Source organism: Athene noctua, chromosome 8 (assembly GCF_965140245.1).
Source record: "Athene noctua chromosome 8, bAthNoc1.hap1.1, whole genome shotgun sequence".
Classification (NCBI taxonomy): domain Eukaryota; kingdom Metazoa; phylum Chordata; class Aves; order Strigiformes; family Strigidae; genus Athene; species Athene noctua.
In genome coordinates this window covers 28,290,651-28,306,987 of record NC_134044.1, presented here as the reverse complement: position 1 = coordinate 28,306,987, position 16,337 = coordinate 28,290,651, and the positions used below count along the sequence as shown (strand labels likewise).

At 53.2% G+C, this 16,337-nt stretch overlaps 2 protein-coding genes across 3 annotated transcripts in view; one reads left to right on the top strand and one right to left on the bottom strand.

Moving 5' to 3' along the window:
- Nucleotides 1-4,340: 4,340 nt before the first annotated feature.
- SHOX2 (SHOX homeobox 2) lies at nucleotides 4,341-9,181 on the bottom strand. Its single transcript, XM_074912258.1, has 5 exons — nucleotides 8,923-9,181; nucleotides 7,427-7,635; nucleotides 4,917-4,974; nucleotides 4,712-4,800; nucleotides 4,341-4,592 (listed from the first exon to the last, which is right to left on the bottom strand). The coding sequence occupies exons 1-5, from the start codon at nucleotides 9,179-9,181 to the stop codon at nucleotides 4,341-4,343; spliced, it is 867 nt and encodes a 288-aa protein (XP_074768359.1).
- A 1,775-nt stretch (nucleotides 9,182-10,956) lies between these two features.
- The window catches only part of RSRC1 (arginine and serine rich coiled-coil 1), a 172,647-nt gene continuing 167,266 nt past the window's right edge, over nucleotides 10,957-16,337 (top strand). For both annotated transcript variants that reach the window (XM_074912497.1, XM_074912496.1), the window contains exon 1: nucleotides 10,957-11,068. The gene's annotated coding sequence lies outside the window, so the exon portion shown is untranslated. The remainder of the gene's footprint in view (nucleotides 11,069-16,337) is intronic.

The window sequence follows — 16,337 nt, the reverse complement described above, 5'->3', positions numbered from 1 at the left end:
AATTTTCTTCATTCACACCAGCTTAATTGCCTCAAGAACATCTGGAGAGAAGGCTGGCCGCTCCCGTAAAGCGTGAGTAGCGACAACTCACATTTCCAAGAACACTTACTAGATCCTCCATCAAAACCCGGGGCGGTTGCAGCTAAAATACAGGAAAGGTTAAAAATGAGCACAATTTTTCCATTTCCTTCTAGAACTCTGCCGCCCTTCTCAAAAATGCAAAATGATACAGGTCTGCTTCTTTTATTTTTTAAATGTAGGTAGTAGGTGACCTTTAAGGTGCACTTCAACCTGCTGGTACTGCACAGCAAGGGCGAACAGGCTCAGAGATTGTGAGAAACTGAAAATTGAAGGGCAAACAGAACGGGAACAGCCACAGAATTGGACAAGTATCAATATTTACTGGGCAGGAGTTAGTACAGTGGGTACTGTTACACAAAACACATTATTTATTCCTTGAGTATCCAGCCGCAGTTCACTCGAAGGACGGCTGTACTCGTCAGGGAAAACAGCCGTCGCGCAGAACCCTCGGCTGGATACCACAGAGGCTCAAGGGCTCTTCTCACGCTGCTTTTCTGAAAGGCAAGTTTAAGCGCTCTGGTTAAAAGCTTTGCCTGGAATAAAGCTGAGCTGCTAACGAACAGTATGAGACATATCAATTTTAGACGCAGCTTTTAGCACATCTTCATCAACTTTTATGCACTGGGCAAAACCAGTGTTTTCTTTCTTTATCCTTCGAAGCGTTCTTGTAAGGAGAACGGAAATGTCTGGTAGGAGTTCGGGTGGTGGTGGTTGGAGTTTTCTGCAGGACACCTGGCTGCCATCGCACTGTGCTGCTCACCCGACATCGTGTTGCTGGAGCGAGCGAACAAACTGTGGAAACTGCTACTTCAAGGAACAAGCATCTGCCCCTAGTCCCTGCTGCAAACATGCGATCAGCTCTGCGAGGACAGAAACAGGTGTTTATTCCTTCCTACATGAATTATTTGATCTCTTCTCTAAATCCCCCTCTCAGGCCAGTACATCTCCATGTAAATCCCACGCTAAAATTTTATCCGCAGAAAGCATATATTGTATGCGTACTGCCTGGCTCGTGAAATAGCCATAATTAAATTTCATGAAACCTACGGGGTTTTATATAGGTTTAGACACTCTAAGAAATAAAATAGAAACAGAAGAGTTCTGGCCAACTTCTGTCGGCCTATAGACTTATTAGGTATTCCAGTCCAAGGAAACCAGGAATGTAAGTATTCCTGTCCAAAAATATCCCGTTAAGACTATTTTATTTTAATCACAGCTGCGCTAAGAAACACACAGTTCTCTTACACCATCCCATCGCCTTTCCCTGTTACGGCGAAAGCGCGTTTTTCATGGTTTTTATTACAATCATCTTGAAGACAGACACGCCAATATCTGAGCATAAAGATTTGAATGTCACGTTGTGTGTATCCATCAGAGATCACGTCCCCTAAATCCATAACCTGCACGAGGCTGTTGGGCAACTAGATTTAAACTAGGTGTATTTTAAACAGAGCAGGTAAGACGTGACAAGTTTATCTGGAGAATATTCCAGGCTGTGCTCGGGATGCGAACTGCGGGGCCGCAATGACCGGGCTGCGATATTAGCTGCTGGCGCACATATTCATTAACTCCTTTATTGGGGGATCAATCGACACCACCGTTAGTTTTATTGACTTTATCATTAGCACGGATGGAGCTGCTTTGCCTAACACAAAATCCATCCTTGCCCGCCCGTTATTAGCCGGGCCCGCCGGTGCTCCCCGCAGCCCTCCCCGGGAGGGGACACCGCCCCTGCCCCGGTCCCTGCCCGGCCTCCGCCGACCGACCGACCGCGGCCCGCGGGCCTCCGCGGGACCCCCCGGCGCCGCCGCCTCTCCCCGCCGCCGGGCCCGGGGTGAAGCGCTTCCCCGCGGAGAGCGGGCCCGGCTGGCCGGGGGCCGCCGCTTCCCCGCCGAGGGGCCCGGCGGGGGCGAGGGGGCTCCGGGGGCTGCGCCTCAGCCGCCTCCGAGGCCCCGGGAAGCGCCCGGTTGCTGCCCGCGCTGCGCCGAGGGCGGGAACCTGCCGGCTGGCGCTGCCCGGCCTCCCCTCAGGGAGAGGGGCGCCTTCCCCTCACAGACCCCCATGGCGGGCGCCTTCCCCTCACAGACCCCCACGGCGGGCGCCTTCCCCTCACAGACCCCCACGGCGGGCGCCTTTCCTCACAGACCCCCATGGCGGGAATCTTCCCCTCACGAAGATCACCGTGGCGGGCGCCTTCTCCTGACCAGAATCACCATGGCGGCGCCTTCCCCTCCCGGAGCCCTCGGAGGAGCGGGCGCCCGGTGCCGGGGAGGGCCGGGGCTGGCGGGGGCTCCCGGCGGGGAGCGGGACAGGGCGGCCCGGGGCTGCCCCGCGCGGGGTGCGGGCTCTGCCGCGGCTGCGAGCAGGGAGGCGGGCGGTGCAAACCCCCTCCCGCCGCCCCGTTCCTCCCCTGGAAAATATTTTGAGCCATTACATTTTCCTCGATTTTATTACCTGAGGGAACTTGACAGAACTTGTAAAGACACAATTGCTATATAACTTCCACCGGTCTAGTTTTGTTTTTTTGTTTTGTTTTGTTCTGTTTTTTCCTTTTTTTCTTCAGAAGAAAGCCAAATCAAAACGCCGCGGTAAGTTTTGTGAAGCCGAAAACTCAGGAAAAAAAAAAAAAACAACAAAAACAAAAAACGGATAGAAAGTGGTAACGAAAGATGCGCGGAGGTGAGCGGTGCTTCCTCGTCGTGCTGGGCGGTATCTACGGAGCAGAAAGAAACGTGCGAGCTCTACAGCAGGTGTGAACACAGAAAAGAAAGAATTTCACCGATGATTTAACATTAACAGTACCAGAAGTGACGTGAAACCGTCCACTAAAACGTTACCCTTTTCAGTCAATAGGTCGCAAAGTGTCTTAAATTCATTACTTGGCACTTATTGAAATTCGTGACGTCGGAAATGGGTTAAAAAAGGTGAAGCAAACCTGAGTGAAACAAAATATATTGTACTGACAACAAATGTAATGAAATAACAGCTTTTTTTTTGCTTTTTTTTTTCTTCCCTTTTTTCAATAACTTAAAATACACTAGAAAAAATATGGTCAATATAAATAATTTTGTTTTCATGGAGAACAAATAGATACAAAGCCCGTCCATACCAAAGTTCGCGTAGAAGAGCTTTCCCTCTGTCTTGGCAATAAGCAGGAGGGTCTGATGGCAAACTGGGATAACAATCACCGACTGCAAGGTACCCCAGGTTAAATAGCTATACGTCTTTCAAATAATAACCAAAATAATAACAATAATAATAAAAAAAAAGTAATCACAAGGTTACGTGAATAGATACACCTTTATGAGATAAAATGTAAATGTTTGACAGTCAACTATCAATTCACAAGTTATAGCCAAAATAAACTTTGTTCGTGTGTATCAACATATTTTACATGTACCCAGTACCTCTTATTGGAATTTGCCGTTGTGTAAGGTGGTGGTTGGGAATTAAATACTTTTTTTTTTCCTTTTTTTCTTTTTTTTTTTTTTTCCTTTTGTTTGTGCCCTCAGCACAAGAGAGAGCCGGCAAAGGGAGGCACACTCCGCTCTCCTGATGCTTTTCCGCTCCCTTTTATTTCAGAGGTGGGACAGCAAACGACCAACAAAGATTTCAGAGTGGAAAAGGTAGTGCTTGATCTCCCTCTCTCTCTTTCTGCTTCCCTCCAAGATTAAAAGAGCCCAGCCACGTTTGTTTGTTTTGTTTTGGGTTTGTTTGGTTTTTTGTTTTTTTTTTTTTCTTTTTTTTTCTACTAAAGATGAGGGTGAAGTGCAAGTGAATCAAAGGACTCCATCAATGAAATACAAATACATGCAACCCGGAATGCTGCTGGAGGAAGTATCCCGGACAGTTTCCCATTAGAAATTCGCAGAGAAATCATTGTCTCTCTTTTTCTTTTTTTTTTTTTTTTTTTCCTTTTCCCTCTTTTTCTTTTTTTTTTTTTTTCCTCTTCGTCGTTCATCTTTCTTCTTTTTGTCGCTATTCCAGACGTGGTTGTTAAACTCAAGTATCTGATGCAACGTGAAAGGAGGCCCGCCTCTCTTATCAAATTTCTTGTATTAAAGTGAACTTCGCAGAAAAAGGTCAGTTTCAAAACCTGTGAACTTCCCAGCTGCGCGTCTAGTTCCTCTAATTCTTTAAATAAGTATAATATCTCCCGTCAGTTTCTCCTCTCCCTCGTCTTTTTTTTTTCCTTTTCCCTTTTTTTTTTTTTATTTTTTTTAAAAAAAAAAAAAAAAGCAAAAGCGAGCGGGGCCCGGTCACAGCCCCAGGGCGGCGGCGTGTTTCTTGGCCTTGAGGCGGAGGTCGGCGATGCTGGAATTCTTGCTGGTGGTCTTGGCGGCGGCGGCGGCGGCCACCACCGAGGCGGCGGAGGCGGACTCGGCCAGGGTGGCCAGCGGTAGCCCGAAGGGGGGAGCGGGGAACATCATGTAGGGTGCGTGGGCCAGGTGCGGGTGGAGGTGGTGGTGGGCGTGGGCCACGGCGCTGTCCAGCTGCAGCTGCGCCTGAACCTGCCGGGAGAGGGGCGGGACGTGGCAGCCACCCACCCGCGACCCGTGGCGGGGGGGATGCGGGTGTCCCCCTTAAACCCCCCTCCGGCCCCCCCGCTCGCGTCCCGCCGCCCACTTGCCTGCTGGAAGGGCATCCGCAGCGCACCCACGTTCACGTACGGGGCCACCCGACAGGCTTCGAACTGGCTGGCGGCGCCGATCAGCACCCCTGAGGGAGGGAGGCGGCGGGGCGGTCAGCGGGAGCCTGACCCCCCCCGCACACACACACAGCCCCCCACGCGTGGCCGACCCACCCGCGACACCCCGCACCGCCCTCCCCAGTACCTTTGTGCAGTTGGTTTTCTTGCTTTCGGCATTTGGCTCTTCGGTTTTGGAACCAGACCTGCGGGGAGAAGGGACGGGGAGGACACGGGTGGGGGGGACACGGGCCGCGCTGCCACCGCCGCGAAGCGTCAGAAAAAAATAAATTAAACCCACCGAGAATAATAATAATAATTAATAATAATAATTTTAAAAGGTAGACAAAGAAACCCGGCTGCGGCACCGGCTGAGCTCCCCCCTCCCGGGCAGCCCCCGCTCGTGAGCTCCGAAACGCAGAAGGCAAAGGGGGGGAGGGAGGGAAGGAGGGGGGGGAAGTCAAAATACACAGAAAAAAAAAAAAAAAATAGACGTTGGCGGAGTGCTCCTTCCAGAGAAATGACTTTCTGAGCCCCGGGTTCGTCTTTCCACATCAGGGTCCCAAAAGACCGAAATCGCCCCCTGATATCTAATACTGACCGGCGATAATGGGTCTTTGCGCTGTCAGGCCTGAGAAGATCGAGCTCATTAATAAATAAATTAATTAGCTTTATCTTCAAGAAAAACTAAACACCAAAGAGTGTTTAGACTCACTATATATATATATTTATTTTTTTTTTTGGGGGGGGGGGTAATTACTGTCATAAAAGCTTCGCTACAAAGAAGTTTAGAATTTCTCTGTTCCTCTGTGCACTGGAGGGTAGCACAGAAGCGGAATAATTGTCTCATTATCATGATAATCTAATTTGCTCCCGCAGAAAAGGCTGCGCGTCAGACACGAACATATTTTTAATACGAGAAGTGGAATTGTTGAAATAAATCTCCAGAATAAAGTTCTCCTCGCTTAGAGGAGAGAGGGAAGGGAGAGCTCGTCTTAAAACATTCCTGTTTAAAGACAGACCTCTGCACCGCATCTCAGAACCCACAGCCACCGAGCAATCCTTTCCCCGCGGCCAAAAAAAAACCCCAAAAATGTCTTTTTCGAGGTCTTACTTGAGGAGACAAATATAAATGTGAATTTCCCCCGCCCTGTCACTGACTTCAGCCAAGCAAAATCTGCCCAACAGCCATGTTCGCCCTCAGCCTCCCGTGGAAACGCACATTCCATAATTTACAAATTAGTGCAGATGCGAGGCGAAATATTATTGCAAAGCGTTTTCCGGAACGCTTTAAAGGGAACGGCTTTAATCTATGTAAATCTCTAAAAGTTATTATGCACCCTGCGATTTGGCATAATGGGAGCGCGGATTATGCGCCGCCGCCGCCGCGTTTCTTTGTCGAGCAAACAGCCAGCAGAAGGAAGCACCTCCCTTTTACATTTTTCATAGCCAAGTTGAAACCCTGCAACTTTGTTTTGCTTTGCTTAAGATTTGCTGCGCGTAAATAGGCGCCCGCCTCGGCGGAAAAACGGGGCAGCGGGAAAATGAAGGCTCCTTTATATCTATATATTTTTTTATTATTATTTTTAATTTTTTTGGTGTGTGTGTGTGGGTCAGGCTGTGATGACAAAAGCTTCTTATTACTACTTTTTCGGTTCAAAGTGAGCGCTCTGTCGCTTGTCCTCACCCCGGTACGAGATGCAGGGAAACCCCCCAAGGATTTTGCGCATAGTTGGGTGCAGATGGTGGCCTACGAGCACAAAGATTGAGGGGGAGTATCTGTTACAGCAAGACTTTCTAGCAGCTGCAGATGTGAGGGGCCTAAAACTACTCCATGTGTTCAAACAAATAATGACCATCATTTTCTCTTCTTTTATTATTAGAACGGAAATAAATCGGAGCAGCTACATTTGTTCTCATTTGAGGAGTTCCCGTCCTCCCCAGCCGGGCAAAGCCCGGAGCCTTCCTCACTCTTCATCACATCCCGACCAAACTCCCAGAAATAAGCCCAGGAATCGATTTGGCAAAACTTTGGAAGGGCAGCCCGAGGTTAAATGCGCAGGTTTAAAAAAAAAAAAAAAATTAAAAAAAAAAAAATCAAAGGAAGCTGTGGCTTCTCGGTACGGGAGAACGCTTAAAATAGCCCGGTTTTATCCCAGACTTTTGTATTTCATCAATCTGAACAAAGCCGGTCTGTGCACTTCGCTCCGTTTTCGTGTCGCTTCCCTCAAGATTTAAGAACTACGACGAGAAACTGACTGTAAATCTGTAATATTTTTTTTTTCCCCCCTCCACTTAGCAGTTTCTAATTTAGTTTATGGTCACTACAGCTATAAAGTTAATTAGTACGTCCGCCCGGTAAACCCTGCGCCAGGAGCAGCCCGGAGAGGGACCGCAGCCCACGCCGACAAAATCGCCATTGTAGCTCTCACGATGAAATAAATGCAGAAATTAAATAAAACACGACAAAGCGAGGAGCAGGGGACTTAAACCCCGCAGAAAGCCGGGAGGATTGGGGAGGGGGGGAGGGTGATTTTACAGATTTTCTGGGTGCAGCCTGTGGCAGGAGACGGGCCACCAGCGGGTTTTACCGAGCTGGCCCCTTCCTCCGTGCTGACAGCCCCACGCACACGGGCACCCACGCACGGCCTTGGCTACCTGCACCCTGGCCTCCGATAGCCCCAGCCGCTGGCTCAGCTCCTCCCGCATGAACGCGTCCGGGTAGTGGGTCTCGTCGAAAAGCCTTTCCAGCTCGTTCAGCTGCTCCAGGGTGAAATTCGTCCGGCTCCTCCTCTGCTTGATTTTCGTCTGCCCTTCGTCTTCCATCGCTTTCGCATCCTCCTTGCGCTCCTTCAGCTCTGGGGAGACTGGGCACGACACGGGCGGTCAGACCGACCGACACGGGCCCGCGGCGGTGCCAGCCCCGGGGCGGGAAGCGGGGACACCGGGGCTCCCCCCGGCCCTCCGCTCCCCTCCGCGACGCGGTGCTCGGGGAGGGAGAACCGGGCAACCGCCCCCACCACCCCCCCCGGGGGGGGGGCTGGAGCAACCGGGAGCGGGGCCTGTGGCTCCCGGGGCCGCGCTAGGCCCGCCTCGGCCGCTGCTTTTCCGGGCCCCGCCGCTCGGCTCCGGTAACGGCTGGCGGGGGGGAGCGGGGCCCGGCGGGCCGCCAGCCCGCAGCCCGCCCGCGCCGGTGGGTCCAGCCCCGGGGAAACGGGCGGGGGTCTGGGATGCGCAGCAACAGGTCCCCGGTACTCTCCGCCGGTCACCGCGGCCCCTCCGCGCTTCGCTTTCTCCCGGGGATTTTGTTTTCGTTGGTTCTGCGCGGACATCCCCCCCCCCCCCCGCAATCTTCCGCGGGATTTCCGCGCGGCGGAGCTGCCCGCCCGGCCCTGCCCCGGTAACGGCTCCCCCCGCGCCCCGGTCGTTAACGCAAATTCGTTTATTCGCCCGTTCCGGGGGATGCTCCTGGCCGCGCCGCGCTCCGCCGAGCAACGCTTGTCCGAACAAAAGGGCGGCAGCGAACCGCGGGGCCCCGCGCAGCGACGGGCCCTACCCCGCCGCGGGGCGCGGAGATTCCGCGCTTCTCGCACCGCCGGCGTAGCCCGGCTGCCTGCCCGAGAGCGGCAAGGCGGCCCCCGGTACGGGCGCCGCGGCCATCTCCCCGGCGCGGAAAAAAAGCGCGGAATAGCCGCGGGGCATTGCTGAAGAAAGCCGCGGGGCGCGGAGGCGGCGGCTTGAGCGTCCTGCGGCCCGGCCCCACGCGTGTCCGCGCTGCCGAGACCCGCGGGGGGGACGAAGGGGCCGGCGCGCCCGGGCTTTCGTTGGCAGCGCGGTTCTCCCGCGGGATGCTGAACGGCGGCGGATCGCCTTAGGAGCAAGTTAAACGCTTCTTTAAATATTTTAATCTAAACTTCGAGGCCGGGCGCGGATTTCCCGTCATTGGGAAACCCCGGAAAGCCGCCCATCAACGCCGGGCGCAGGTCCCCGCGGGCGCTGCCGCTTCACCGAGCCCCTTCCACCCGCGCCCGCGGTGCGTCTCGCCCGGTGCGCGGCCATCGCCCGCTCCCGCCTCCGCTCCGCGCGTACCGACCGCGACGGGGGTGGGTGGGGGGAAAAGGGAAGAAGCGGGGAGCCGCCGGTGCCGCCGTTACCGTCGCTGAGCTTGGGGGTGGCCGCCTCGGCGGTTCTCTCGGCGGCGGCGTCGGGCTCCCGCGGCGGGGACCTCCCGCCTCCCACCCGCGCCGCGGGGCTGCCCGCTTCGTCTCGGCCCGGTTCCGCCGCGGTTCCGCCGGTCTCCCGCGGTCCGCGGAGGGGTCCGCTCTCCAGCACTTCGCGGTAGGTGATGAGCTCCTTCTTCTCCTTCGTTTTGGGATCAAACGACTTAGAGACAAACGCCGTCAGCTCCTCCATGGCCGCGGCTCAGGGGCGCGCTGCCCCGGTTCCCCGGGTGGGCATCCACGGGGGTTGGGGGGGGGGGGGGCGTAAGGGGGGGGTGGCGGCGCCCCGGGGCCGTGCCGAGCCGAGCCGTACCGTGCCGCCCGACGTGGAGGGCTCTCGGGGTCTGATAGTGACGCCGCGATTGAAGTGGCACTATTTATACTTTGCAAAGCCTGCCCCTTGTTCCCGGCGAATTACCTCCCCTCGGAGCTCTGACTGGACCCCTTCTCCGCCGCCCGGCCGCGCCGCCCGCCGCGGGGCACTGCGGCCAGGCCACCCCCGGCCCGCCCGCCCGCCGCCCGCTGCGCCCTAATTAATTTAATTAAGCGCGGGCCCGCGCTCGAGGTCCCGGGCGAGCGCGGCGCGGGAGAGGGGCCGGAGCTGCGGGGGAGTGGCCAAGGCGGGGGGGGGCGCGCAGGCTCCGCACCCGCGCACCGCCCCGCGGGGAGGGAGGAGGGGGGGTGTTGGGGAGGCCCCCGTGGGGTGCGGGGCCGAGGTAAGGGGCGCTTCCCCCGCCGGGAGCCGGCCCGTAACGGGCAGCGCCGGGGAACCGGCCCCGGGGGAGCCGGAAAAGTTCCGCCGTGGACGCCCAAATCCACCCAAATAAATTACCGGCTAATTGACAGTGACAAATACAGCCGTATCATCAACGCTTTCTCGTACGGCGAATTGAGGCATCAGATTAGAGCGAATCACGCTCTTTATTGCTAATATTGTTTTTCCTTTGTTGTTTAAATCCCATTAAGAGAGTACTTTTGTTGACAGAAGTCGTCTCTTTTACACCTCCGCTAGAATTCTAATAAATTATTCAAAATTGTTTAACTCTTCCTTACGTATTGATTTTTCATTCGACCTTTGGAGAGATGACTTTACATAAAAGAGCGTTTATTTACTGGGGCAGGTACGGAATTGGGGACGGAATTAGCATTTCTTCAGATCCAATTACGCACGTCTCAGCCGCGATGGGCGACGATTTACCGTTACCCCGTTTCAGGCAGCGGAGCGGGTCCCGCCGCCGCTGAAACCGGTCCCCGCTCCGCTCCGGGTGGCGTATGCGGGACCGGGGAGGGGGGATCGGGCCCCGGGGTCCCGGGGGGGACCGGCCCGGCCCCGCGCTGCCGAGCGGGCAGATGCCGGTGTCAGCGGCTCTTCCATCCTCATGTTTCGTTTATCCACGCGCAACACTTCGCCAGTTCCCGTGGCGGGGAGCGTGTGCTCGGGAACTCGCGTTAAACTAACCGAATTCCTCAAAAGACGGCGTTCGGCGGCGGGGTTCCAGCGTTTCGTTGCGTTTCTCGCCGGTGCCCGGGCGGAGGCTGCGCTCGGCCCGGTTTCTCCCCCCGCGGCCGGGGCGCTCCCTTCCCCGGGGCACAGCCCGGCCCCCGGCGCGGTGCCCACGCCACGGGGGCGACTGTCAGTGCCAGGAACCGCCGGCTTGGAGCTAAACCGAGAAACCCTCCACGCCGCCGTCCCCGTCCCCCGCGGGGGGGATGTCCCCGCTGTCCCCGTCACCCGCCGGCAGCGTGCCGCTCAGCCGCCGCCGCGCTCCCCACGCTGCTCCCGCTGCGGACCACGCTCCGCGGGGCTGCGGCGCCCGCCCGTGGGCAGCGGGGGGCCCGGGACACCCGTGGGGCCCAGGGGCGGCTGGAGGGGGCGAGCGCCCCGGCGGGGAGGCGAGCGCGCCGCATCGATTCCTCGGCGCTCGGCGGCGCTGCCTGGCCGCCTGGATGAGCTCGGCGGTGGGTTGGTGCTGCCTGCCCGCCGCCCAGGAAGGCGCTGAGCTCAAACCGGCACCCGCGGCCCGGCGGCGCCTCCGCTCCCGCGGCCCGGCCCGGCCCGCCCGGCCGCTCCGCCGCCCAGGTAACGCGGGGAGGGGTCTCGGCGGCGAGCCCACCCCCGGCAGGGACAGGGCCGGGCCGCCGTGAGCCGCCGCCGCGCCCTGCGGCCTGCTGGCGCTCCCGAGGGCCGCGGCCGCCCCCGGCCCGGGGCAGGGCGGGTGGCGGGGCGGGAGCGGCGGCCTGCGCCCGGGCTGGGGCTGTCGTGGCGGCACCGGGGCCGCGGTGGAGCCCCGGGCCGCCCTCCCGGGCTCGGCCGCCGCCTCCTGAGGCTCCCGGTGTGGAAACGCTGCGGGTTGTTTCCCCTCCCGGTGCGGGCTGAGGAGTGCGGGGCGGGGGGGTGATAACCGCACTCATAAGCGTGTCCGTCTCTCCTAGGAGTAGTCTGGGAGTAGTCTGGGTGCGGGGGCAGAGGAGCAGGGACCGGCCTGTGCGGGGCAGAGCCGGAGCAGCGCCCAGCAGCCGCCTGGGGAGCGGAGCCCAGCCCGGGGTGTGTTTCTCCCCGCTCCGGGCGGGTTTCCCGGTGGCACGGAGCAGGAGGGGCTCATCCCGGCCGTCCTCAAGGCTCGTTTTCCTCTTGCTGCAGCTAGCAGGGCCCGGCTGGTGTGAGTAGGGAGCACGTAGTGTCCGTGGTGGGTGTCAGTGCCCCTGGCACCTGCCGTTGGAATCTACTTTGTATTTTGACGCATAGGATGCGGGAAAATTATTCGTGTAGAATCTTGCTTTCCCAGTTCTTGTCTGGGAAAACAGGGGTGAAAAGGTGTACGATTTTTTTTTTTTCCTTTTTTTTTCTGTATCTGATGTGCTGTTTCTGGCAGCAGCCCTTCTAGGGATTTAAAATTTATTTATCTCATTTTTGGTATTTTCATTTCTAAATACAAGTCTGAGTGCTGCTTGCTTTTTTTTTTTTTTTTTCCCAGTTAAGAATGAAACTTCTTCTGAGCTGTTTTTCTGTTCTAATGGTCTGGGACAAATTTTAAACATGTTGGTTTTAGTGGTTTAGTGTGGTCCTACACCCCATGAGTGAGCTTAATTTAAACGAAGTACCAAAGCTGCTTGATTTAAAAGAAATACTTAAAATTCAGAAAAACTGGGTTGATCTGCAAGCTTATTCTGAAAGTTGGTTACTTGGAAGAAATGTTGATTAATTAATCGCCCTTAGTGAACTTGGGTTGATCTAGAATAGGAATGGTGGTAGTTCTTGCTGCCTTCAAGTATGGAAAATGTAGTTATGTGGTGGAAGGTCAGCTTGCAGAATTAAGAATTAGTGAGCAAAAGGTGGCTGGGGGAGGTGGTCGCTTGGTACATGAGCATCATCCAAAGGTTTGAGGTCTTGGTTCAATTCTCCCCTTTGCTCTTGGTGTTCTGGACAGCTGTGGGCATGTGACATCTCCCTGAGCCTAGTTTCTCCTGCACTTTGAAATCTGAAGATTTGAAGCTGAATTAAGGGATGTTATTATTACAAATGAATTGTTCTTTCACGATTTTGAACCGAGGCAAGCTTTTTTCAAGTGCAAAATTAACGAGTTCAGAAAAATACCGTTGATGCAGTTGTCAGCGAGGACGTCTTTTACGTCACCAGAAGATGGTGGTGTCCTGGGATGTTTGGTGTCTGAGGATCCCTGTTCCTATGGGAGAGACTGTAAGAAAGGCACTGAATTCCTGTAACTCTTTAATCTCTAGACTTTGTTCTGAGGTGACCCGTTATGGCAGTGGCCTTGGCAGATGCGATTCAGGTGTTCTTCCGGTAGCGGTTTGGAGACTTGGCTAAGGGAAAGAGGCCCCACTGGATAAACGTAAAATCAACAAGTCACGTTGCTGCCCTCACAAGACCAACCACCTTGTTGTCTTTTCTAATCAAATCTCTTCCTCTACTGAGAGTGGTTTTTCCGAATTGCAGAGCAGGGGCAGTTTCCACATAGCTACAAGCTCAGGGGAGGAAGACCCAAAGACAGTCTTTGTTCTGCACACACTGTCCAGGAGGGGCTTCTACCTGCTGCCTGTTTGTGGCTTCCCTTTTTTTGGGGAGCAGCATTGCCATTAGTAACACCCCGACTCCTCCTTATTAGCTAGTGAGCGTGCTTGTCGAGGACTTAGAAGAAATTTTACTCCAGTTAGCCTTGTTTCCTGGCTGAAGCTCGAGCAGCATCTCCTCCTGACTTGTGGATTCTCTCCTGTAGATGGACTCACACAGTTCAGCAGGGAAGAAGGCGATACCGAGACGGTCGCAGTAGATTTGCCATCAGTGCCCTTCTCATCGATTATAATTTCTTAAAGGATCTTGTTTGTAAAGGCGCCGCATAAACAGCACAGGTGGTTAGTGATTATTGCAAGCTGGTTATGATCAAAGTTTCTTAGTAACTAACAAACGTAATTTGGATTTGATGCTGAATAAATGTGGAGGTTATTTTGTCTTCCTCACTTCTGGCTGATTATGGTAACTAAAGATTGCACCGTTTAATTGGCTGCTGTGCTCAAGCTGTAGGCTGCTGCAGCGATGCTTACTGGCTAACAGCCTCTGATTTAAAAACAACCAAACGATATTACTTTCTTTCAGTCTACAGTAAATACAGTAATAATTTGAAACTCACGTTTGAAAACATGTATTGCACAGTCGAAGCAATTCTAACATCTAAGAAACAGGATTGAACAAGGTCAGGTCAATGAGTGTATACTTCTTACTATGTTTGATAGTGTGTCTTACTTTCTTTGAATAGATTTTTCTACACAAGTCCGCCCATTTCCTATGTCATCTATTTGTTCTTTACATTTTTAAATGCAGGGTGGGAGGTGACTCACCTGTTTGCACGTGAGCTTGATAGCACTGTATAACTTTGCCAAATGGAAATAGTTGGTTTGAAATTTTTGATATTGGTGTTTTTCTTGGCAAAACGTGTAGGAGAGTATGCACTTTGTTTTCATTTCAACCAAAGTGTTGCAGCATTAGTTTTCAGAAACAAGACTTAAACAAAAACTAGCTGTTAAAAAAACCAAACAAACAACCCAAAAAACGGCCTGGAGACCTGTCTTTTAGATACTCCCAACGTGCCTGTATTCCAGAACAGGGACTTATAATTTATCAGGTCCAGCTGTTAGTCATTGTACTGAAAAGCTGTTCGATTTCAGACAAACTGCAAGCCTTCAAAATGTTGATGTTCACAGACATTCCCTAGAGCTTTCAAAACTACTTAAGTAGCTGATTAATTTGGTGATGTTATGCTCCAGCTCAGGCTTCAGTGGGAGTTTCCGTGTCGCTGCTGTGGGTCCTCGTATCTTGAGACAGCATCTTCTGAATGCTCAGTGTTTGCCCTTCGCTCTAAACGCAGGAGTGGGAGAGGGAATATGCTGAGGATGGATGAGAAACACGTACCGGGAAGGTTGGGACAGGGTGATGGAGAAGAAGGAGCCTCACTGACGTGATGGTCAGGAGACGTGTCTCCCCACAGACACCTGGGATGTAACCCAGGTTCTAAGTTCACCTGAAACCATTCATCTGCTGTTGGTGCTTGTTAGTATGTCTTTCTTTCCCCTCTTTTGGTCCCAGTATTGCTCCATGGTTGGGATAAAAGCCTCGTGGCTCACCAGGCAGCGAGAGCCACATCTTCCACAGTGCCTACACGTAAAGAGGGGTTGGCAGAAGCGTGTTTCCTATTGCAAATACGTATGGCTTAATGCTTTTACCCAAGAAGTAAGGGTAAGGAGCCATCAAAATGGGATTCCCTGTAGCAGTGAGGGTGAACTCTCTCACATCACTCTGTTAACTCTACGGTACAAGTCTTTGTGGTGGATCTACAGACTTCATATGGAAACAGGCAGGTAGGAAAACCCCACGAGATTCAGCACCTGGGGCCATGTAATGAGTCTTCATTTTTTCCGTTTGCCTTTTCTTCCCTCCTCCTCATGATTTTCCTAACTGAGGTTCCCTGAGGTTCTCCTCTGTGAGCTGTAGGTGCTCTTATCCTGTCCTGTTTGTGGAAACAGTGCATGGACCACTGCTGACCCCCCAGACCGACTCCTCTGTCCATCAGTGATGTGATCAGTCAGTGCTGGCAATTTCCCAGGTCTGTTGAGGAGTGGGGGGGAGTGGGCAGCAGGCAGGGAGAGAACTAACCTCTTCGAGGACTTGATCATTGACAGCTCTCAAGTGCTATGTTTATAAGAGGCGTCTTTGCAGGAGAATGGTGTCATGCGCTGAAGGGATGGTCTAAAGACCCCGGTGAAAGATAGTGCCTGTCAAAGGTGTCTGTCACCTGTGTGCTTCCAAGGTGTCCCCCAGGAGACAGCTACTAGGACTCGCCTGCACAAATTGTTCCCAGATCAACTGTTTGCTTCTGGCAACCTCCTTTTCCAGTGGGAACTCTGGAACGTGCAGGACATCAGTCACCCGGGTGCCGTTGTCCTGCAGCTCATCCATGATAAATTCTGAGCTCCTGAGGCTCAAGTACGTGCCCGTATGCTGTCAGGCTTGTCCCCTAATAGAGAAGGGCCATGGCGTGTAGTTCTTCGTTGGTCCTGAAGACAGAAAAAATTGAGATTTACGTCATATTTTTCACTAGTTTTGTGTGCTGCTTAATCCAGTTATACATCCAAATGAAGAAGAAAGCTGATGGCAAAAAAAGGAAGCTAAACACCAGGCCATATATATGTTGAGGTATAATGTTCTGGCTCGTAATGATACCCACATCAAGTGGCGAATATCTCTGCAGAAATGTCTTTGTACTCTTTGTTTCTCTGGTCTCTTTCATTAATCTTTCTGTCGTGAGCTGTGGTCTGTGAGCTTTTAACTTAAAAATCTGTGTGTTGTAGTTTCATCTTTCTAAGCAGTTCCGCTTATTTTAAGTTTGAGATTCAGGTTCGTGTTCATTTGAAGATTGTTCCATCAGTGTATATTTGAAGAGCATTATTTTACTGTTCAATAACTGTTAGTAGCTTGGAGCTCTGTAAATCACTTACTACGAGGGGAAAAAAAATAAAATGACTGCACGAGATGGTGTGTTGATATAAATTGGCATTCCTCTACAGAACTGTAAAGTCGTAGTTCCTTAAATGAGATAAAATAGTCTGTAAAGTACTGCCTATGTCTTTTTCAAAATCTGTGCAGAATAACTTCAATAAGATGGTAGGAAAAACTTCATTTAAAAAAGAAATTCTCTTGCATAACAGTTCATCCTCCTAAATGCTGTTTTAGGTGCACGGAGATCGGCTATTTCAAGTTGAATATGTCAAAAATGCTTTGTTTAGATTGTTAGGACCAGTTCTAAAGTGCTGAAGACAGAAACTCTTGAGCAGAGAAG